The sequence below is a fragment of the Quercus suber genome, unplaced genomic scaffold (genome assembly GCF_002906115.3).
Source record: "Quercus suber isolate HL8 unplaced genomic scaffold, Cork oak 2.0 scaffold_252, whole genome shotgun sequence".
NCBI classification, from domain to species: Eukaryota; Viridiplantae; Streptophyta; class Magnoliopsida; order Fagales; family Fagaceae; genus Quercus; species Quercus suber.
In genome coordinates, this window is record NW_027069708.1 from 959680 (window position 1) to 982767 (window position 23088).

Sequence of the window (23088 nt, forward strand, 5' to 3'; positions counted from 1 at the left end):
TAACCGTTCAGGCGGCTCATGGTCAGCTTTCGATGGACATGCTTGACGAGCTTCGTGCTTTCTGAGCAGATTTGGAGCACTTGAGACGGTCGCCTCCGCTGCCTTCTTTTGATGATGAATTCTGAATGCCCTTTGGCATTCAGTCACAAAAAGGGTGAGTACATTTGTAGATGTTTTTGTAGTTAGGAGGAGATTTTTGTATTTTGGAGCTATGGAGCCTTTAGATTGTATCTAGGTGCTTCATTTTGTATTTATCATTTTTTGGCTCATGATGTATTTTGTTTGGGTTGTCCATGATAGGGGGAGATACATTGATTATATATGTTTCTTGTTTCACATTGCTTATTGATTTATATTTATGAGTTATTCATGATATATGTCTTTATTTTGTGTTATGTAAAATCAAGAAGTTATTTGTTTTTACTTGTATTTTTCACACATATTTATGCATTTGTTGAGTGTTTTAGGAAATATACAGGTTGATTCAGTTATGCTGCTGTCTATACTTGCAACTGATAGATAGTAGTTAGGTTGGATTTGTTGTGTTGGGCAATATTTTTGTAATGGGCTGTTTTTATGTAATTTTGAGCATTTTGTTATGTTTGTGTTTTGTCACGGATTGCCAAAGGGGGAGTTTGTTAGGTTTTAAGGAATTAGGAACTAATGTATTAGAATTTCATTTTGTAATGTTGGCAAATCATGATCAAAACGTTTTAGTCTTGTTTAGACTTGCTCAAAGTATATATTTTTATGTAAAGTTGGAATCGAGTTGCCACAGGATTTACTGTGTAAATCTGCCTGGCTCGATCGATTGAGAATTAGACTCGATTGATCGAAAGTTGTGCAGATTGATTTTTTTGTAGAATTTCCAACTCAGCCCAAGTCCGTTTGATGTGTAGGGTTTTATGTTTTGTCTTTAGTATAAAAGGGAAAACCCTAGTCACGTTTTGAGGTTGCTTTTTATGTTGTGTTTGTGAATCTTTTGTGAGATCTAGAGGTGTTTACCTTCACACATACTTAGGGTTTCCAAGATTCAAGATTATGTCAAGAACTTGGTGATCATTCAGTTGCAAATTCAAGAGCTTAAAGATACACAAGCGGGAGTTCTTGTACATGCTGGGAATTCAAGAAAGAAATAGTCCGTGGACTTGGATTGTTATGTGGTCGTGATAGTAAGTTTCCTATTTGAGGTAGTAATAGGATGTTAGTAGTCTAAGTCGTTATTGTGTAAACTTCAATTCTTTCATAGTGGGTTTAGTTTACTTTGAGGATAGCTAGGTTAAATCTTCCCCAGGTTTTTTACCCGTTTGGTTTTCCTGGATTATCATATCTTTGTGTTCTTTATTTTCCGCACTTTACATTGATATGATTTATCTGTGTTAACCTAGAATTGCATAATTTAACTAAGCAATCACTTGGCTAATTAACTAGGTTAATCTGGTTGTGTTTTAAGGGGTCTAAAAAACTTACAATTTGTTAAGAATATAAAGAATATGCAATTCAAAGATTAAAATTTCAAAATATGTAACTTTGTTACTTTTTTTTAGTGAGAGCTATAACTTTAGGCTACAACCAAGTTTGTAGCCAAATTTTGTACTAAGAAAAATGATGTTTATTATTTCATTTAAATAAAACAATTTTCAAAATAATTTTATAAATAAGCACATTCACATGGAAAAATATAAAATTTTAAATCATAAATAAATGTAGTAAAGAACCCAAGTTCAATGGTATTAATAAATTGAGGGAGAAGGAATTTAATATAATAAAAACTATCAGTTCTTTAAAAAAGAGAAAGATAATACTTTTTTTTTTTTTATACTTTTTTTATCAAAAGATAATATTTATATCCAACGAAGGACATGGCATTTTTGGATCCAATAAGTGACAAATCCAAATAAAAATCTCAATATCGAAGGAAGTGCGAACTTCAAAATTACAATTTATGAATAATTGAGAAAAACACGTAACAAAATAAAACTTATTGGAGACATATAGTGTTAAACTAAATATATATATATATATATATATCCTTTACCAACTAAAAAACTGAAGACACTCACAAAGCTGAAACCCAATACATAACCCAATGGTGCTTTCACACTAACATAATAATCATACTCTCAATTCACACATCTGGGTATCTTTCAACAAAAAAATAACTTCCATAGTAATCTTTAAAGAAACCCATTTCAAAGTTCTTGTAAGATTCTTCTTCTCTCTACAATGACCGAACATATTGGACTAAAGTTATTAAACTCTTTGAAACACTAACTATATTTTAGATTGGTAGTACTTGCTTATGTGTGAGATAAAAAGTGGCTTAAGCAAATAAGCAGACATGTTTGTTTAAAGGTATCTTATTTTTAAAATGCATGGTTTGCTTCACCTTCAAACAAATAAGCTAGTATCAAATAAATTGACCAGATAAAAACATAATACATTTCTTAGTGGACTAAGGATAACTTTCTTATGGGATAAGAATTATCAATTTACTTCTTTAACATGGAATGGACTTTTTTTCTTCCACTTTAAGAAAGCCCAGACTACATCAAAATAGGATTTTGAGTTAATTTCTCTCAAATGTCAGCACAACCATGATCTTACTAGGGAGGATTAGTCTATGGAAACTAATTTCATCTCCTATTAAGTGGAAGGGGACAAGTTATTCTGGTTCCCAAGGATTTCCATACTTCCCTTTTAATATAATTGCATTTCAAACCTTCAATGTTGCTTCAAGTTTATGCATAATTAACATATTTATAGTTATGGATAGGTAATAGTGATGCCCCAATTTGATTGATTGTGTGATGTGTATGAGTGTGTGATGAGTCTCACATCAGGTATTTACTAGGTAGACTTGTGTTTGATTAACAACTATAAGGAACCTCAATTGTGACTAGTCCTTATGAGGTATAGCACAGATGTAGCTAGCGCTTTTCCTTGGATCGTTACATATGGTATCAGAGCCGGCCTAGTAACCCCATGTGGGCACAGAGATGCTACCCCACAAAGTGGGCTCTAACGAGGACGTTAGGGATTTAAGTGGGGGAGATTGTGATGCCCCAATTTGATTCGTGTGATGTGTGTGGGTGTATGATGAGTCCCACATCGGGTATTTATTAGGTAGACCTAGGTTTTGCTTTTCCTTGGGTTGTTATAGTAACGGTTGTGATGAACCAAAACCATAGCCTGATCCCAAGGAAAAAAAAAAAAAGAAAAGAAAAAGAGGAAGCCAGACAAAGATAAATGCTTCTGGAACTTTGCCACAAACCATGCAACCAATTATAGAAAAAAACCAAAAGATAAAAATCATATATATGAAGCAACAAATATTGTTCATACCCATTCAAGAAGATACTTCTTTTCTTCTCCTCCCAAATTTGGGTCAAAATTTGGCCTTCCACTAATAATCTCTAGAGCCACAAAACCAAATCCAAACACATCTACCTTCTTTGTAAGGTGTCCACACATGGCATATTCCAGTGCAAGATACCGACTATATTAGTAATAACCATATGCACAATTAGTTCAACAAAAATTAAATATAAGAATATGCCAAGAACCTTGTAACTCAATTAGCACCTCCTAGTAATTTCTATAAAGATGTTTAGGATTTAAATCCTTGTTTCTTATTGTAACTACCAAATTTATCAAAAATAAGTAAGAGAATACAATGAATTATACAATTAAAACAAAAACAAAAGCAATTTGCTAAGCCCCATTAAGATAAAGGATCTTACAAGGTGCCTGCAATGCTGGTGCTTATGTGTGTCATTTCATCATTATAAAGTTTGGCCAAGTCAAAATTGGATATTTTGGGGACAAGATTAGAGTCAAGCAGAATATTACTAGGCTTCATATCTCTATGTATAATTCGAAATCGTGAGTCCTCATGAAGATAAGCTAAACCTCTTGCAATACCTAAGCATATACCGTAGCATGTTGACAAGTTGAGATTCAAATCTGTGCGTCCTGAGTCATGCAAACATGTAAAGCATAACACATACAGAGAGAGAGAGAGAGAGAGAGAGAGAGAGAGAGATGTATTCACATACCAAATAATGCTTGAGCAAGACATCCATTCTCTAGATACTCATAAACAAGGAGCTGTTTATCTCCCTCAGCGCAACATCCATGCAATTTCACAAGGTTACAATGTTGCACCGCAGATAGAGTAGCAATCTCACAGGTACAAGATATCATGGTAAGGAGTGCCGTGCAAATTCATACAAAAAAGGAAAAAAAAAAAATATATATATATATATATATATAAGGAAAATATAAAGGAAAGAAACAAAAAGATAAAGGGTAATGTTTCCATCTGTGATTTGTTAATTGTTATTGCTTGGAAATAGCAATAAATGTATAGCAGCTCTAAACTTATATCAGACAGTCAAAGTTAAGGCAACGGCTTGGTTTCAGCCACTAAAGTTCTTGATTAGAATAAGGAATTACCTTATAAACAGGTCCAAATCCTCCCTCTCCAAGCTTATTATCAGGATTAAAATCTTCTGTAGCTGTCTTTAGTTCAGCATAGCTGAAAGTGAATGGTTTAGCATCTATTCCAAGCAGCTCTGCAATTTCAACACAGACACAGGTTGTAACACTGAATCCATTATCTAGTAATCAATTTGCTTGAGTGGTTTCACGCAGAAAATGCAGCAAGAGTTTACATGCTAAATTAAGGAAGTATCCTTTTCTTAAGAATCAACCATCAATGTGTTTTAGTCCAGAACATTGTTGGACTGAAGCTGGAGATTCGGTAGCAAGCTTAACACATGGAAAGCTGTTTATAGGCTGAGGCTTCATTGGCCACATAACTTACGTTTTCCTCTACTCCTTTTTCGTCATATATGACTGTTTATGTGTGCAAGTTTACTAAGAGACATATTATAGAGGTTTTTATAAAAATGCTTGTTGTGTAAACATGAAATGATACACAGCATTTTGTACTCAACCTAATATGCAGTATGCAGAGGCCACCTCACTATCTATTATTTCAACTATCTCTTTCTCTACACAATTTTGGAAACTGTATGCATAATTTCATTATAGAATTATATGATTCAAAATTTTGTCTTATGCTCTAAGAGTGAAGACATATCATTTCCTACCTCTTTTGCTAGGTTTCTATTCATAGACTACTAAATTTTCTTCCCTTTGTTTTTTGGAATTTCTAGACAGTATGAATTCTAGAAGGATATATCAATCATTTTTGTGTTAGCAAAATTTTGAGAGAGAGGCCANAGAAGATTTTTAGATCTTTGACTAAGATTTTAGACTCAAAGTGACTGCCATCATTATAGAGTAAGGATGTGGACTCCATCCCTGTTGATGAACTTGTAGGATCTTTTCAGTCTATGAGTTAGACTACCTAAGATCAAGCAAATCCAAATCAATGGCTCTTAAGTCAGTTAATGATGTTGATGTTGGTGGATTTGATGATGAGCTCTTCTATACAAGATTGCTTTCCTTGCCAAGAGCTTTAGGAATTTCCTTAGAAACAAACAGAAAGGTAAGAGGTAAAAAGAACACGCTGAACCTAGATTTTTAGGAAGAATGATCCCATTAAGGTTAACAACACTGAAAAACCTAGAGAAAAAGTAGGTCAACTTCTAATATATTCTATGGACCTAATGTTTTGAATGTCAAGGGTATGGTCACATGTTAAATCTGAATGTCCTACATACTTGAGGTCTAAGGGTAAGGCTATGGCGAATCTTAGTGATAATGAAGTTTCCAATGATGAGTCTGATCTGACGAGGATGGAAATTTATTGCTTTACTGCTACTGCTATAGTAACGAAAGCTTGTCTGTTGAAAAGAACCTTCTGATGGGGAACTCTCGAGGATGCAGATCTTCAAGAAGCCTACAATAAACTTTGCAAAATTGCTGCAAAGGATGCTATGAGTGTTGAATTAGGTTTAAAGAAAATTGCATCTCTTGAACTTGAAAAGAAAAAATTGCTTGTGAAAATGTTTGATGCTAATGAACTTTTGAACAATGTGAAAACTGAGAATATGATTTTGCTTGATAAAGTTAAGAATTCAGAACTTGAACTATCTGTTGCTAGAGAACAAACTAATAGATCTGCTAGTTCCAAACTTGATCAAATGCTAAGTGTTCAAAAGTCTCCTTTTGACAAATCTGGATTAGGTATTGTTGAAAGCATCTCTGTGTCTACACCCCATTCCACAAACTTCATTCCTTCTTCTTCCTCTGAACCCTCTGTGAGTGAGGTTGTGAGTGAGACTATTAAACCTGTAGAGGTCACACCTCCTAGGAAGATTAGAGTTAAACTAAAAGAGTCTAAACCTATGGAGTCTACCCTTTCTAAGGACAAGTTACGTGGTAAGCCTGCTTGGGTTTGACATTTTTGTGGAAAGTGTAGACACATTCGTCCAAACTGTTACAAGCTGTAAGTTGCTAAGAGAGCAAACAAACCAAAAGTACCTGTGCCTCAAGCACAAGATCCTATGGTACTCATTGGTGAATTGGTAAAGGCTTTAAACCTTTATTCCAATCTTGAAGTTGGAAATCATTTCCATGTGAATAAGAACTCCAATGCTCGTGGTGCATCTAAAAAGCTTTGGATGTAGAAGGCTCAATCTAATTGAGTCTTTCTGACATGGTCCTTGTGCTTTATTGTTTTACTCTTTGTGACCATTGTTCTTTGATTTTTGTTTTGTTTTGTTTTGTTTTTTTTTTTTTTTTTTTTTTTTTTTTTTTTTTTTTTTTTTTTTTTTTTTTTTTTTTTTTTTTTTTTTTTTTTTTTTTTTAGGATTTGCATTGCATAACATTCATGCATTTCATTCTAGGACTGTTTTTGTTTCTTCTTTTTCAAAATAATATTAAAAAAAAAAAGGAAAAGAGAAGCAAATTGTGTTTTGTATTTATTCTCTTGGTTTTGAAAACAAGGTTGGTCAATTTATTTTCACATAACATGTCTTTGTATCTTATTTAGCTTGGATGAGCTTATTTATTGCACTTTACTAATGGAAGCTTTGTAGTGCATGTTATATAGGAAAGATATTTATGGTTTTTGATCACTTTGTCTTGATCTTGAAGTCACATGTCTTTGACTGTCGGACTTGAACCTTTTGAAAAAGGCATAAATAACCATCTCACCACTGTTCACTAGCTAATCATGAACACCTTAGTGCATATCGTAAGTTCTGTTAGGGTTTGTGCCCTAAAATCCAATTTATTGGCATGTCGTGAATAATTAAGTTGTTTAATTATATGAGACTATTTATGAACTAATGGGACATTATCTTAGTCCATGAGATGCATAGTATGTGATTTATGTGATTTAGTCACAGAAGATATAAATCGCAAGTTCTTTGTAAACTCAGAATTTTAGTTTGTAGTCAATGATGAAATTGGGCATTTCATCTGCGAAGACTATAACATATCAACTAAGATGATTTGTCTTGATCATGGAAGTGAAGACTTCTAGTTGGTATGTTGATGTGTTTTAAGAGTTAAGACATATTGAACTGGACCGCTGTGAGATTTATTATTCTCTTAATGACTGTCAAATGAATAATAAATCTCACGACTTCTATTTACATCAACTCTAAATCCTGAAAGAATAATGGACCTGATCATGAGATGTAGGTTGCTTTGATATATTAGGAGTGAGATCTATAAGTTTAATGATCAAAACCTCAGTATGTTGGGCAGCCGCATTTAGTGTTGATGGAACATATATTCTCAAGATGGAATTCATAATCTCTTAACAGAAATATAAAATATTCCCTTGAGATAAGTTTAATGGGTTTGGTTATTCAGAGTGTTGGGCCCAACCACTTTAGTAAAGAGTTACTAAAGTATATATTTATGGAATTGAATTTCATAAATATATTATGAATAACATAAAGGATTAAACCGGGTACTCAAGGATTAAGATGTAGTAATCTTTAAAGTGGCAGTCTACATTCATGACTTTGTATTACTACAAATATTTTAATGAATGGGTTGCATGTATAATAAAGTCTTGAGATATTATTTATAGATAAGGCCTAGAGTGCAACTATATTTATATAGTGGTATTAAATATAGTTAATGGTAACTTTGGACTTGTCAAGAGTTGACAGAAAAGCCCAAGGCCCATTGGAGCTAGTGTCTTATTGGTCCCACTCCAAGCCACACCTTTAAGCCTAATTAGAAAGGCCCAAGAGGCCAGCCCAATTATATAATTGGTTAGATACAAAAGGGAAAAACGTATAGAATTTTCGGTGTGAGTAACATCATTATGAAATGGTGTGTAAGTGAGTGTATGTCACTCTCTAATCATCCCTTTGGTAACCAATTGAGAGTCCACACATCTTGGGCATTAGTGAAATTGGAGTGATGATTAAAAGTATTCCCAAGTGCTTCGATCTTTGTTTTGAAATTCACCGCTTCAAGACGCTCTCTTATACTTGAATTCTGAAATTTACATAGTGCATGTTATAGATTGCTAATGAAGTAGATCCGTTATTTCTCCGCTGTGTTTCCTTTTAATTCCAACAAGTTCTACATCCTGCATTTGATGTTGTAGAACATTTGAAATAGATGCTAGGATATAGCATTTGGCCATTTTATTAGATTTCTGCCAAAGATCATATCACTATTTTTCCTCAATAGGAGCATCTAATGAAGGAAAGCTAGGACATGGTTGAGTAAGCACATATTTGTGCTCTTCTGTTGTAAGAACAATGTCCAAATTTCTTTTCCAATTAACATAGTTGGATCCAATTAGTTTGTTTTTATTAAGAATAGTACCAAGTGGGCTAAATGATGCCATGATCAAATCTGAAAATAATAAACATGAATATAAAATAAGTAAATTGGACATTATTAATTTAGCATATAAACATATAATATGGAACCTTATAAAACCATAATTTAATATATGCAACGACAACCCAATCCATGTCTATAATTCCTTGGTAGCAAGTTTATTGTAAACACATCAATTGATTGAGAACTATTCTCATTATTAGTGCTATCATGATAACTCTTATCATACACTAATAATTTGCCGTATTACCTTTAGCCTCTAAGTAATGATGACATAACTACTTTGAGAGGTTAACATTACACTTAGTCTAGTGTACACCATTATCTAGAGTCATGTGTAGCCACATTTCATCCCCCTTATAATGTTTAAACTTGTAGTACCATGGAACAAAACACCCTCCTTTGGGATTGTGAGGCATATACGCTAAGATGAGGTGCTTGTCCACACTACTTTAAATAGGTTAGTTCAATTTTCTAGTACTATGAAGTAAACACCCTCCTTTAGGATCGCGAAGCATATACACCAAGACGAGGTGCTTACGCACACTACTATGAATCGATAATGGAGGTCGTGAGGTCCAACCCTTGTATCTCTCTCCCACTAGATGTTTTAAATTAAAGGTTTTTATTTTGTAAATATGTGTAATCTGATCACACACAGCCTTGCACTTTAAACACTTGAAAACACTTATAAAAAGTTCAAAATTCCCTTCAGCGGCATTTTCACGAGAATCTCAGGACTAAGCTCTTCTTGTGAAAATGAGTTAAGGAAAAATAGTGAAAACAAAAAATTCAGACAAAAACTTTCATGATTGTCTCGCGACTATTTCGCAAGTAAAGCTTACCTGCGAAAAGTTTTGTGCTTCAAAGACATTTTTTGCAATTAACTTCGCAAGAAGCTGACCCGCGAGAAACAAGTATTTTTAGTTTTTAAAGGGAAGATCTGAACAGTTTTCAATGGTTTTTCACGAATAAACAACCATCATATGAACATGATAGATATAATTTGATATCAAAACTGAATTCCATTGATGCTATAGCCTTAAAGTTCAATTTAACATACTTAAATTGAAATTTAAACAACATCACAACATCAATGTCAGTTTTCATCAAACTGTAATTTCAACAACCATGCAGAAAATTAAATACATATATAATCTTCTAACATCATGAAACTATTATCTCTAATTCCAAAACTCATAAAACATGTTATACAGATTCAAAATTAAAGGCCACTCTGATACCATTTGTTGGGAAAATACATGTTTGTATTGCATACAAAACATACGTAGCTGAAAATTAACGGATTTACTTCATTTGCAATTGATAACATGTGCTATGTAAGTTTTAGAATATAAGAATAAGAGAGTGTACCTTGAGAGGTTCATTTGTTGGAAGAATCTGGTTTTGTATCTCATACAAAGCACATAGCAGAAGCAACAATCATGGATCTACTTCATTCATGAGAGATAATATGTAACCTTGAATTCTAAAACAAAGAATAGAAAGCGTACCTTGATGCAGTGAAATTCAAAACCAAAACTTAAGAATACCTTTAATCTTGATCTCAATTCCACATGGTGCCCAAGAAGTGTGGTCTTTTAATCAGTCATTTTGTACGTTCATTCTCAAAAGAAAGTTCTTCATCTTCTCATTGTGGAGAAAAACTTATTTCTTTTTTTTTCATCATACGTACATACAAAATTACCTTAGTAGTTACTTTATTTAATAACTCTTATTAAATAAAAACTAATTATCTAATTGGGTTAGCCTTTTGAGCTTACTCAATTTGGCTTTAGTTTGTGGCTAGAGATGGGACCAAAGGGAACAAATAAGACTCTAGCTCCAATGGGCATTGCGCTTTTCTATCAACTCTTGACAAGTCTAAAGTTACCATTAATTATATTCAATACAACTATAAGAATATAATTGCACTCTAGGCCTTATTAATAAAATATATTCCAAGACTTTATTATACATGCAACCCCTTCATTAAAATATTCGTAGTAATACAAAGTCATGAATGTAGACTACCACTTTGAAGATTACTACATCTTAATCCTTGAGTACCCGCTTTAATCATTTATGTTATTCATTATATATTTATGAAATTTAATTTCATAAATATATACTTTACTAACTCCTTACTAAAGTGGTTGAGCCCAACACTCTGAATAACCAAACCCATTAAACTTGTCTCATGGGAATATTTTATATCTCCATTAAGAGATTATGAATTCCATCTTGAGAATATATGTTCCATCAACACTAAATGCGGTTACCCAACATACTGAGGTTTTGATCATGTCTTATAGATCTCACTTTCAATATATCAAAGCAACCTACATCTCATGATCAGGTCCATTATTCTCGCAAGATTTAGAGTTGGTGTAAATAGAAGTCATGAGATTTATTATTCATTTGAAAATCGTTAGGAGAATAATAAATCTCAAAGTAGTCCAGTTCAATATGTCTTAACTCTTAAAACATATCAACATATCAACTAGAAGTCTTCACTTCCATGATCAAGACAAATCATCTTAGTTGATATGTTATAGTCTTCGCAGATGAAATGCCTAATTTCATCACCGACTGCGAACTAAAATTCTGAGCTTACAAAGAACTTGTAATTTATATCTTCTGTGACTTTTCACATAAATCACATATTATGCATCTCATGGACTAAAATAATGTCCCATATGTTCATTTATAAATAGTCTCATATAATTAAACTATTTAATTATTTATGATATGCCAATAAATTGGATTTTAGGGCATAAACCCCAACATCATTAGCCAAATCCTTATCTCACCATACCCATATCTGTGAGGAGGTTATTTTGGTGTTTGGGAAGCAATTTAGAGATGACCAATACACTTGGTTGATGCAATGGGCTTATTGCGAGATCTGGAAAGCTAAAGAAGACACGGTTAGGCTTAACCTTGTTAGAGCAAGAAGTTTAGAGGGCTTAGGTGCATTGGGTAGATTAGGCTTGGAGGGTCTATAGCTATTCGTGTATCCTAACTTTATTCTTTAGTGGACCATTTCACCGTTTGGAGGGCGGGAGAGAGGTTTTTCACCGAGTTCTTCAGTTTCCTCTTCAATAACACGTGCCGATGTTGTCTTTGTTTTTGCATCTCTCTAACTCTTACTATTACCTTTTAATTATTGCTGTGCTGTGATTAATTATGGTGTAGAATTGTTTATTTGTTTGGGTTGTTTCTTGTACCTATTATTCCGCACATCAATTGTTTGGGTATAAGCTTGTGTTGGATTACTTTGAAATTAGGGGTCTAAACATCCATTAGTGTTTTACACATTAATTGAACTTTCATAAACTTCCTTACTTCCTTCTGTTAGACTATCTTTTATGGCTTCCTCTTCTTCCTCAAAAAAAAGAAAAAAAAAAGAGTGTTCTCCCACCCCATTTGAAGGCAATGGTTCTTCAGTAGGGTCAGCGCAGGGCGAGGTGTAGGAGGTTTCAGATCGTCCTGCCTTTCCTCTACGAGACTCCTGGTACACTCCTAGTTTGAAGGCAATGGTTTTTCCCAAGTTTCTCATGGCGAGGTTCCTCTTTCCCCACATATTTAAGTGTTCTCTGGTCAGCTTGGGTTTGCCAACTACGCTCAGATTCCAGATCCAAGGGAAATTCTAGACCTTCAAATCATGCGAGGACCCTACAATTCAGTTCCTATCTTTTTTGACTTTGTCCCAGGGAAAATCACTGGTTGGTCCAGTTGGGTGGATAAACAGCTATCTGATGGTGAATTTATCAGTTGCTTGGAGCGCGTTATGATCCTGAAGTCAGTGGAAATCTCTAGGAACCTTGAAGGTTTCAGGGATGCTAAAGGCCTTAGACATCTGGTGTGCCGTTGGTCTCCCTCCCTTTATACGTTTTTCTTTTCCGTCGGTGAAATCACCATTATCCTAAAGGATGTAGTCAATAATCTCCCTTTTCCAGTGTTTGGTGATGAAAACCCCTTTGATATCCAGCTCTCTGGTGAGGGCCTCAAGGTGAAGGATCGACACTTTACTCCTTTTGGTGGGTGTACTACTTCTTCTAGAGGCAAGCTAGCTAGGATGGGCAAATGGGTAGCCACCATTTCTCAAGAAAAGGACAAGGTGGTTAGATGAGCTAGTTTCCTAGCGATGTGGTTGAGTAAGTTTCTCTTTAGTGAATTTCCTGGATATGGGATTAAGTCTACTGTTTTCCCACTTGCTGTTAGGTTGGCTAGGAGTGCTCAATATCCTTTAGCCTCCATGTTCTTAGGCCACGTCTACTCTCAGTTGGACTTGCTTCATGGTGATGAGGTTGAAGGCAATTCCTGTTACACCATAACATCGTTTTGCACTGTGTTATTCTTCAAGTATTTGTGTGGGATCGGTCTCCTGTTACTTTGGCAAAATGGAAAAACCTGAAGTATGTGAAGGATAAGTTTCAAGGGTCCCCAGATGTGATCAAGGGTCTGTGTGGTAGCTCTACTAATAGCCACTCTATCATCTTTCTTTAGTCTAACCTGAAAGGTGGTAGCATTAATCTAGTGGAATTATTCGACCAGGCGGGGCATCTAAGTTGGCATTCCCCTTGGGAGTTTAGTCTCGGCTTTGTATGTGATTTCGTAGTCTTCCTTCTTTAACTCTACAGGGAACACTTTTGACCTTCGCCAGGGAGACGAAGGCAGCTTGGCATACTTGGCCTATTCCAGCCCCTCATGGCTTCCAGTTCCTTCATCAAGTGGTCCAAAGTACACTTACTATTTTGCACACAGAGTACTTAGATGATTTGGCTTTGACCAGGACATCCCGCTGGTATTCAAGGAGGTGGTGCCTTCTCTCCCAACTTTGGACCATTTTTAAGACTTTAAGCCTTTTCCTATTGGTCATGAAGGAGCCCTTAATTTGTGGGACCTTGTTCTCAACGGGGAGTTTTCGCTTCTAGTGGATTTACTGGTTACTGGAAAAGGGTTCAAAAGTCTTTCTCAGATTTTGTTGGCTCAGGTAAAATTGGAAGGTTTCTCTTGATCTTTTCTCTGTGCCAACTTATAACAAACGCTTGGCCCTTCCAACTACTGGCATTGTATCGGCTACAATAAGCAACAAAACAGGATTTGTGAAGTGGCACGCCTACAGGGGTGGTTGGGTGTCCTGTGCCAATGACTTCCCTACCTCTTAGCCAGGGTGTGACCTTATTGTAGGCACTTCTAGCATGCCAATTAAAAAAGGGGTGATCGAGGCAATTGGTACTGTAACTCCTGTAGGCAAGGGCAAGGAAAACAAGATCAAGCAAGAAGTTGTCAAGAAATCAGAATTTGGGGGGAGTGCCAAGGGTACTGAAGCTGACCCAAGAACCAAAAGGAAGAAGATTGCTTCAGCTCACAAGCAACTCGTTATTTCTAAAGGTCCTAGGGAAACAGAGCGAAGATTAAGGTAGAGTCTTCTATCCTTCAGATCCTTATGGGTTCCCTTAAAGGAACCTCTTTCGTAGCTGTCACTTCCTCAGCCCAAGGTTTTTTGGGGTCCCCTGACATTATCCCCTGATCTCCCCAAGGACCCTCTGGGTATACCTGTAGTAAACAAAAGAATGCTAAAGAATCTGTAGAGAGAGAAGGGCAAGGCCTCATTCCTTCTTCTCTGATTCTTTCTTCCTAACATATTCTTATTTGTTTTTCAAGTTTGTTGTTTTGTTGTACCCCCTTTCCCTCCTACTTTTTATTGATAAGTGGTCTCTTTTTTTCTTTATAGTCTAAGCGCAAGTTAGATCCAAAGGGAGTAAAGAGCCAGTCTTCTGGTGATGATGTGGAATGACAATTTCTATACCACTTTTTTCTCATTATCCACTTGTTCCTCTCTTTTCCTAGGGCTTGTACAATCCTCTTGCTGTTTACTAATGATCTCCCTTTACTTCCCCTTCTTTTACAGGTAGAGATAACTCCCGCTATGACTAGGGGTGTCTTGCTAGAGGGAGTGGTGACAATCCAGCCCCTAGCTGTCTTGGGCGTGAAAAAAGGGCCTTCTAGTGGTAACGTGGTTGGCGAATCCATTCAGGTAGCCAAGGACGTCGAGTCTGTACCAACTTTTGCTCCCTTGGTCACCAAGGATCTTGAAGCCTCCCAGTTCCCCATCCCCCAAGATCCCAAATCTAACCAAACTCCTAGCCGGAATAAAACAGTGACAGTTGCACAAACTGCTGAACTCTCGTTTAGTTAAGGAGTCTCTTAGGGGTGCATCCTCTTCCACAAGAACAGGTAAACCTTATCTCATCCTTTATTAGCGCTTGTATTATTTATTGTTAAGACATATGTGTTTCACTTATTAAGAACATATGTCATTATTTTATGTAATTGGCTAATCCTTTAACGAAACACACTTTACTTGTAATTGGGTAGATCTAGGTGTTCTTAATACTTTAAGAAACTGTGTTTCAAGATCAAGTGTTGAAGTCATCAAGTCTATCCAAGAAACAAACTGAAAAGTGCAAGTTCATTAAAGCTCGACATCTAGCATGTGTCAAAGTTTAAGAAGCTGTTCAGCCTATCTGCTCGACAGCTCCTATCTGTCGAGGTTTAAAAATTTCAGAATTCTGATATGATTTTCTTTTGTTCCGTGAATATGTCTTTGGGCCTTTTTTTTCCCTTAGCCCTAGACATATAAAAGGATTATTTTAAGGGCCCAAAGAGTACACAAGTTGCACAAGCTTTGAGAAAAGTCTGTTCAAGCAAATTATGACTAGAGACAAAGTTTCGCCCTAGTTCATCATTCTTGAAGAAGTTGTTGTGTATGTGCATCATAGGGTTTTGTGACCAAGCATCTTCTTGACCTTCATTGTGTGGATGAACTGAAGAACTTTGCAGCCAACAATCTTCTCTAGTTGGTGATTGAAGTCGCATATTAGGATCCTCTTAATTAGTTAGTCATGTACTTAGGAGTCGTGCATCAAAAGGTGAAATTTTCACTACAAAACAAGTCCAATTGGGTATTGGGGTAAGGGTTCAACTGTAGGTTGGTATAAGGTACTGGGATTCCTTTACTTGTAACCGCTTTTTATGATAACATTGAAATTTCAAGAGTGGTGACCTAAAAACCACCCGATGGGATTTTTGCCGTGTAGGCTTTCCCCATTCATAAACAAATCACCCTGTCAATTTAATTTTCGCTGCATACTTAGTTTAATTGGTGATTTGTTTGTGCTACCACACATTTGCATGTTAATTTGATTAATTAATTAAACTTGGCTGTTTAATTCATCACAAGGGGTCAATACGTTTGTGGCCTATCAAGTGGCATCAGAGCATTCACACTCTGATTAGGTTTAATCTTTGTTGTGTTGATCCATTAACCCCTATTTGTCATGGATAGAGGACAGTTATTAATTATACCTCCTTTATTTGATGGCACTAACTTTGCATATTGGAAAGTACGCATGAGAGCTTTCTTGCAGTCTTTAGATGAGAAGGTGGGCAAGCTGTAGAGATTGGCAGGACTAAGCCAAAGGAAGCATTGGCTGATTTGGATGAAGCCAAGATCAAGGCGGAAAACTTCAACAATAGGGCATTGAATGCTTTATTTAGTGTAGTCACCAATGAGGAGTTTAAGAAAATATCCTCCACTAAAACTGCTAAGGAAGCATGGACCATCCTCCAGACAATCTATGAGGAACAAAGACTATAAAGGATTCAAAGATTCAGAGGCTCACTACAAGCTTTGAAAAGATTAAGATGAAGGAGGATGAGTTGTTTGATGAGTTCTATGCCAAGCTTAAGGACATAGTGAACTCAGCTTTCAATTTTGGGGAAACCATTCTTGAACCCAAGATTGTGAGGAAAGTGCTTAGATCTCTACCCAAGAGATTTCATGCCAAGATACAACAATCAAGGAATCAAAGGATATTGACAAGATTCCTTTGACCGAGCTTGTTGGAAACTTGCAGACCTGCAAGCTAGGGTTAACCAGAATTGGCAAGTCGGGTAAAGGAAAGAATATAACACTGAAGGCTAAGAGCAGTGACACGGATGAGTCTTTCGATGATGAAGATTCCAAGATGAAGTCCTACATCACTAGGCAGTTCAAGAAGTTTATGAAGAATGCCAATGGAAAGCGCTTTGACAAAGACCGTAGGCAATCCGGTTCTTCTCAGTTTAAGAGCTAAGACAAAGGAAAGAAGGATGCAAAGGATGGCAATCAGTACACTGTTCTCACAGGACCTAAGTGCTTTGGGTGTCATGGTTTCAAACACATGAAACAGGATTGTCCTACATATCTCAAAAGCATTGGGAAGAGTAAGGCACTTGCTGCAACCTTGAGTGACACTGAACCTGAGGATGATTCCGACAATGAGGATGATGGAATCTTGAATGCCTTCACTGCCACAGTCAATCCTACTGAAGGGATTGTTGAAGACATGGACGAAGAAGAAGAATTGGTGGATTCTAAGTGTGAGAAGATGAATGATCAAGATGATATCCATACCGCCTTTGAGAAACAATACAAGCTTTCTGAGAAACACAAGAAACTCTATAGGTTGGCCATAAGAAACTCAGTGATGTGGAACTTAACCGTGAAGAGTTGTCCACAAAGCTTGATGAGGCTAATCAGACTATAGGGGCACTGAGGTTTGAGAACGATTTCTTGGCTGAGAAGACCAAGAAGCTTGAAGCAGAGCTGTTTCAAGTCAGAGCTCAATTGGAGAGGACTTTAAGTGCGAAGCTTGACGAGATGCTCAGCATTCAGAAATCTACTTCTGATCAAACAGGTTTAGGGTATGGACTTTCTTCCTCTAATATTGCTTCTACTAGTACTACTGTTTTTGTTCCTTTTGCTAATAATGTTGAAATTGAGAACAATGATGATAAAACTATTTTAGCTAGTGAGAACATAGACAAGGGTAAATCAATCTTAGGAGCACCCCCTAAGCAAGATAAGAAAGATGTTAAAAACCAGTCTCAAAAGCCTAAATAGAAGAAGCAGCATCTCTGTCATCATTGTGATGTTGCCGGTCATACTCGACCAAATTGCTATAAGTGGTTAGCCACTCAACAGAGCAATGGCATGATAGCATCTGGAAGCCAGAATCAGCTTCAATCCTCTCTTGCTTCTCTTGGAGATCTTCTTAAAGCCCTCATGTTCCTTTCAAACTTGAATGTTTCAATTCTTCCCCCTCACTGCCGATTCAAGGGTTTAATCAACAGAAAGGTACTTCCAAGGTGTGGAAGGAAAAGGGCTTCAAGTGATTCTATCACTTTCTTCTCTTTCTTTGTGCTTTTGTTTTTGCATAACTTGTGTGTTTTGCTTTACTATTTTGAGTCAGTCTAGTTTTATGATTTGCTTTGCTTAACTTGTTTTTGTTTGTTTGTTTTTTTTTTCCCAGTTTTGCTTATTTTTGTTTTTCATATTAAAAAAAAAATTGAAAAATCAGAAAAATACAAAAACAGCGTGTGTTTTGTGTACATTGGTACTTGTATACCTTGGATGGCCATTGAAACAAAATTTTCTAAACTTTGTATCTCTTGTAGCATAGATAAACATCTCTATACACAACTAAGCAAGCAAGCTTTGTGGCTCATGTTTGTGATGAGTAAGGTTAAGTGATCTCTTGTACTTAACACTCGTATCACTCTTTTTGACGGATAGGACTAAAAAAATCCTAAGAGAAAAGCATAAATAACCATCTTATCATTGTTGCTCGCCAATGACATCTGTATGCTTTGGCATAGCAAAAGTGCAATGTCAACGACATTTGTATGCTTCGGCATAGCAAAATTGGAATGTCAAATATCATTGGATATTTCTTTTCTCTCTCTTATATGCCCATGCAAGATATGCTCAATAAAAGAAAAATATGCAAAGAAAAATAAAAAGCAAAAAAGATTAAAAATGCTTTAAATATGATTGCAAGCGTGTATTCTAGGAGATGTGGGAGTTAGAGGATGTACCTTGAAGGTGATAGTCCCCATCAAATGGCTCTGATTGTGTGTGAGTTAAAGTGATTTTCTCATATCTAAAATCGTCATAACATGTATACACTTATGCTATTTTGCGATGTTTTTCACACACAACACGTAATATTCTTTGCTACTATTGATACATGTGCAGATACAATGTCATTTGGCCATCACAAGGTTCTACATGTGTTAATGTATGCTCACTAAACTATCTTGACTTGTTTTTGAAATGTAAAATTAGTTAGACTTGTTTATTGTGTGTGTGTATGTTTTTTTTTTTGGGATCCATGTGCTTAAAATTATTGTTGAGAGATGATTTTGAGAGCTTACTATGTTGATTGGATCAATGGTTAAGTTGCATGTCTGATTGCATTCATGTCTGTGTTTTTCTCTTCTCGAAAAACTGGTTTTAAAAGCTAGCTCGACAGCTCCTTGACAACTCCTCGATACCTAGCTATCTGTCGAGCTTCTTAAGCTTTTTCTTATCACAATCTCGACAGCTTCTCAACACCTGGTGGATTGATCGAGAAAGTTCCTGTCTCCTCGATAGCTCATCGACAGCTGGTGGATCGATCGAGCTTCTGTTCTTCTGTCTTTGCTTTGTTCCTCGACACCTTCTCGATAGCTTCATCTATCAACGTTGTTTTTCTTGACAACTTCCTCGACAGGTGGCTCGACACCTTCATCTGTCGAGCTTTACTGAGGTTCTATATATTCTTTCTTATGCAATCTGAACCTCATTTCTCTCGATCTTTCTTTCGATACCCCTGTCTGTTCACCTACCAAACCTCTCTCACTCACTCCAAACTTGTTCCTCAAGGTTTCTTCAAGCTTTATTCAAGTTTTCTTTCACTTGGTAAGCTTCTATTCTCTCATTTTCATGCGTTTTCATGTTTTGAAACCTAGGTTTTGGGGTTTTTGAAAAATTTTAGGGTTTTTCAAAATTGGTGAGTTATTGTTGAAATTTTGGGATGGGTTTTCACTTAAATGAGTTTAAAATCTCATGCATTGCATCACATTAGCATTTTAACAGTATTATCATGCATTTAGATGTGTGCAAGTTGATTGTGTGCTAGTAGGATTGGATTGGGCTGAGCCCATGATGCAATTTACTTTGCATATCACATGTTCATGCATTTTCCATGCATACGTACTCTCTTTTCAATATACTTGCTATATTTGAACTGCTTTGAAGCTTTTCTGATTGTCTTTCTCTCTCTCCCTCTCTTTCTGTTTACGTTAGTCATGTCTATGGCACCTAAGCGTAAATCTACTCTGTCTCAAAACCCTCTTCGTTCCGGGACATCATCTTCATCTTCTGATCCTACTCCATCACAGATTCGATTCCGTGATGAGGATGCCTGTAAGGCTTTCTCGGGGAACTTTTCCCGACAAGGCATTCATTCGAAATGCTAAGTCATTATGGCGGACTTCGCCGACACCAACCTTCCTGATGTCATTCATAGTCAAGGATGGGAGTCATTGTGTGACGTCTCGATCACCTGTCCTCTCGTGCTTATCTAGGAGTTTTAGTCCAACATGCACGGGATTGATTATTCAGTAACTCTTTTCTTCACTCGCGTTCAAGGTACATGCATTCCTGTCACACCGCAGCTTGTTGCGGATGTGTTTCGGATTCCTAGGGTAGAGTTTCCTGACTATCCTAGTTGTGAGCGTCTAAGGATTATGTCCAAGAATGAGTTCATGTCTGCTTTCTGTGAGCACCTTTTTGATTGGGGTGAGCGTCAGTTTATACCATGTAGGCCTTTTGCTAAAGGTCCTAGATTCGGCGTCCTGTGATAAGCTTATCTTTCCTTCCGCTATCATGAGGATCTTACACCATTTTTTGGTCCCTTTTCCGGTATTCGACTATTTCACTTTTATATGTGCCATAGATGCTTCTACCGTAAAACGTAGTGAAGCACAATTTCGGTCACGACAATCAGAGTTAGCAACTCCTCCCTCCCATTTGGCTCGCCTTGATACACTCTCTACTGAGTTGTATTAGGTGACCGTTCGGGTTGGCCGAATTGCTAGGCGGCAGGCGACCATGGGTGGCTTCGCTTTTGAGGGTTCTCCTCCACCTCCTTATGTGGCTTCTGATTCTGAGGATGAGGATGATGATGATAGTGATGACGATAATGCTTCTAATAATGATAATGGAGATACTACCTCTATCGATGAGATGTCTACTTGACACTCTACTCTTTATCACTCGTGACAAAAAGGGGGAGTAATTTTGGGATATGAGAGTAGTCATTCTTAGGGGGAGAGTTAGTATAGGACCATTTTGTTAGGGGGAGTGTTAGTATTTTTGAGGGATGTAGTGAGGATGTTATGTATCTTTTCTTTTCTTTCTTTAGATACATTTATTCTTGTACATTGGCCCTTGTGACCATTTTATTGACATACATTGTACTTATTCTTTTCTATATGTGGATTTATGTTTTCTTTCACATACCCCTTACATGTGTTGCTTCTTTTCTCTCTTTATGCATATGCTTCTTATTACTTGTATGCAATCTATTATTTCTGTTTCACACAAAGATGTCTTGATGAGTTTTGTTTAAAGTGTTTCAGAAATATAGGTTGTCAAAGTCTACTTGCCATAAACTCTCTTCTTGCAAAGTTTTTCAAGAGTTTGTGTTAGGATAGATTTTATTGTATTCAAAAAGTGAGTATGAGTTAAGTGATTTATGACTTCTCTCATATGTTCATTTGTTTGTTGTGATTTTGTCACGGATTGCCAAAGGGGGAGATTTTTAAGACATATGTGTTTCACTTGCTAAGAACATATGTCATTATTTTATGTAACTGGTTAATCCTTTGACCAAATGCACTTTACTTGTAATTGGTTAGATCTAGGTGTTCTTAATACTTCAAGAAAATGTGTTTCAAGATCAAGTGTTGAAGTCATCAAGTCTGTCCAAGAAACAAGCTAAGAAGTGCAAGTTCATTAAAGCTCGATAGCTAGCATTTGTCGAAGTTTAAGAAGCTGTTCAGCCCGTGTGCTCGACACCTACTCGACAGCTCCTATCTGTCGAGGTTTAAAAATTTCAGAATTCTAATATGATTTTCTTGGGTTCCGTGAATACGTCTTTGGGCCTTATTTTCCTCTAACCCTAGACATATAAATGGATTATTTTAAAGGTCGTCAAAGAGTACACAAGTTGCACAAGCTTTGAGAAAAGTCTGTTCAAACAAATTATGACCGAAGAAAAAGTTTCGACCTAGTTCATCACTCTTGAAAAAGTTGCTGTGTATGTGCACCATAGGATTTTGTGACCAAGCATCTTCTTATTCTTCATCGTGTGGATAAACTGAAGAACTTTGCAACCAACAATCTTCTCTAGTTGGTGGTTGAAGTCGCGTACTGAGATCCGCGCAATTGGTTAGTCATGTACTTAGGAGCCGTGCATTAAAAGGAGAAATTGTCACTACAGAACAAGTCCAATTTGGTATTGGGGTTAGGGTTCAACTATAGGTTGGTATAAGGTATTGAGATTCCTTTACTTGTAACTGCTTGTTGTGATAATAGTGGAATTTTGGGAATGGTGACCTGAAAATCACCCAGTAGGGTTTTTGTTATGTAGGTTTTCTCCATTCGTAAAGAAATCGCCATGTCAATTTAATTTCTACTGCATACTTAGTTTAATTGGTGATTTGTTTGTGCTACCATGCGTTTGCATGTTGATTTGATTAATTAATTAAACTTGGCTAATTAATTAATTAATTCATTATAAGGGGTCAATACATTTGTGGCCTATTATTTATCTTTCTTACCCCCTTCTTGTTGAAAAACTTTGTTTCTTTTTTCTTTTTCATTTTTATATGGGTCAGTCCTCAGGGTCCCTCCCCTCCTTTAGTAATTTTGCTAAAATTTCTTCGCCTTTCTTCCAACACGCGCTATGTTCTTTCACAGAATCCTCTGAGGAACTGGAAGGGCAGGAGGACGAACCTCCCATAATGACTGAGGTAGTTGCCCAGGTTCAAGAGGAAGCTTTATCGTGGGGAGCTGGTACCTGTTCTTCACACTCTCTCGTATTTTTTTTTTTCTATACTTTGCCATAATCCTGTTCACTTGGCAAATGTTGACACGGGCATAAAGGAACTTGAGCTTGCGATTACTGGGGAAGCCAAAGGACCTCCTCCAAATGTCCAAATTGTTGGGGTTCAACTAGGGATCTCCCAGACCACCCAAATTCTTGAGAGTCTTTCAGTTCCTAAGGAAAGAGACACAACAATGTAAAAAGCCCTAGAGATGAGTGTCTCGTATCCTAGCTCAGCGCTTCCTACTTCCTTAGTCCGTTTTGATTTCCAGGAGTTCAATAGCCTCCTTACGAGCCACTTTCATCTCTT

The 23088-nt window shown here is 36.5% G+C and overlaps 1 protein-coding gene across 1 annotated transcript; it reads right to left on the reverse strand.

Annotated features, from left to right (window-relative positions):
- Nucleotides 1–3339: 3339 nt before the first annotated feature.
- Nucleotides 3340–4821, reverse strand: LOC111995130 (probable LRR receptor-like serine/threonine-protein kinase At1g56140). Its single transcript, XM_024027038.1, has 5 exons — nt 4716–4821; nt 4459–4577; nt 4059–4122; nt 3744–3975; nt 3340–3499 (listed from the first exon to the last, which is right to left on the reverse strand). The coding sequence occupies exons 1-5, from the start codon at nt 4819–4821 to the stop codon at nt 3340–3342; spliced, it is 681 nt and encodes a 226-aa protein (XP_023882806.1).
- Nucleotides 4822–23088: the final 18267 nt, after the last annotated feature.

Coding starts and splice junctions, on each gene's coding strand:
- LOC111995130 (XM_024027038.1), bottom strand. CDS start 4,821: ATGTGGCCAATGAAGCCTCAGCCTATAAACAGCTTTCCATGTGTTAAG. Junction 4,123..4,458: donor GATTTGGACCTGTTTATAAG/GTAATTCCTTAT, acceptor TGTTGCGCTGAG/GGAGATAAACAGCTCCTTGT. Junction 3,500..3,743: donor ACCAGCATTGCAGGCACCTT/GTAAGATCCTTT, acceptor TTACTAATATAG/TCGGTATCTTGCACTGGAAT.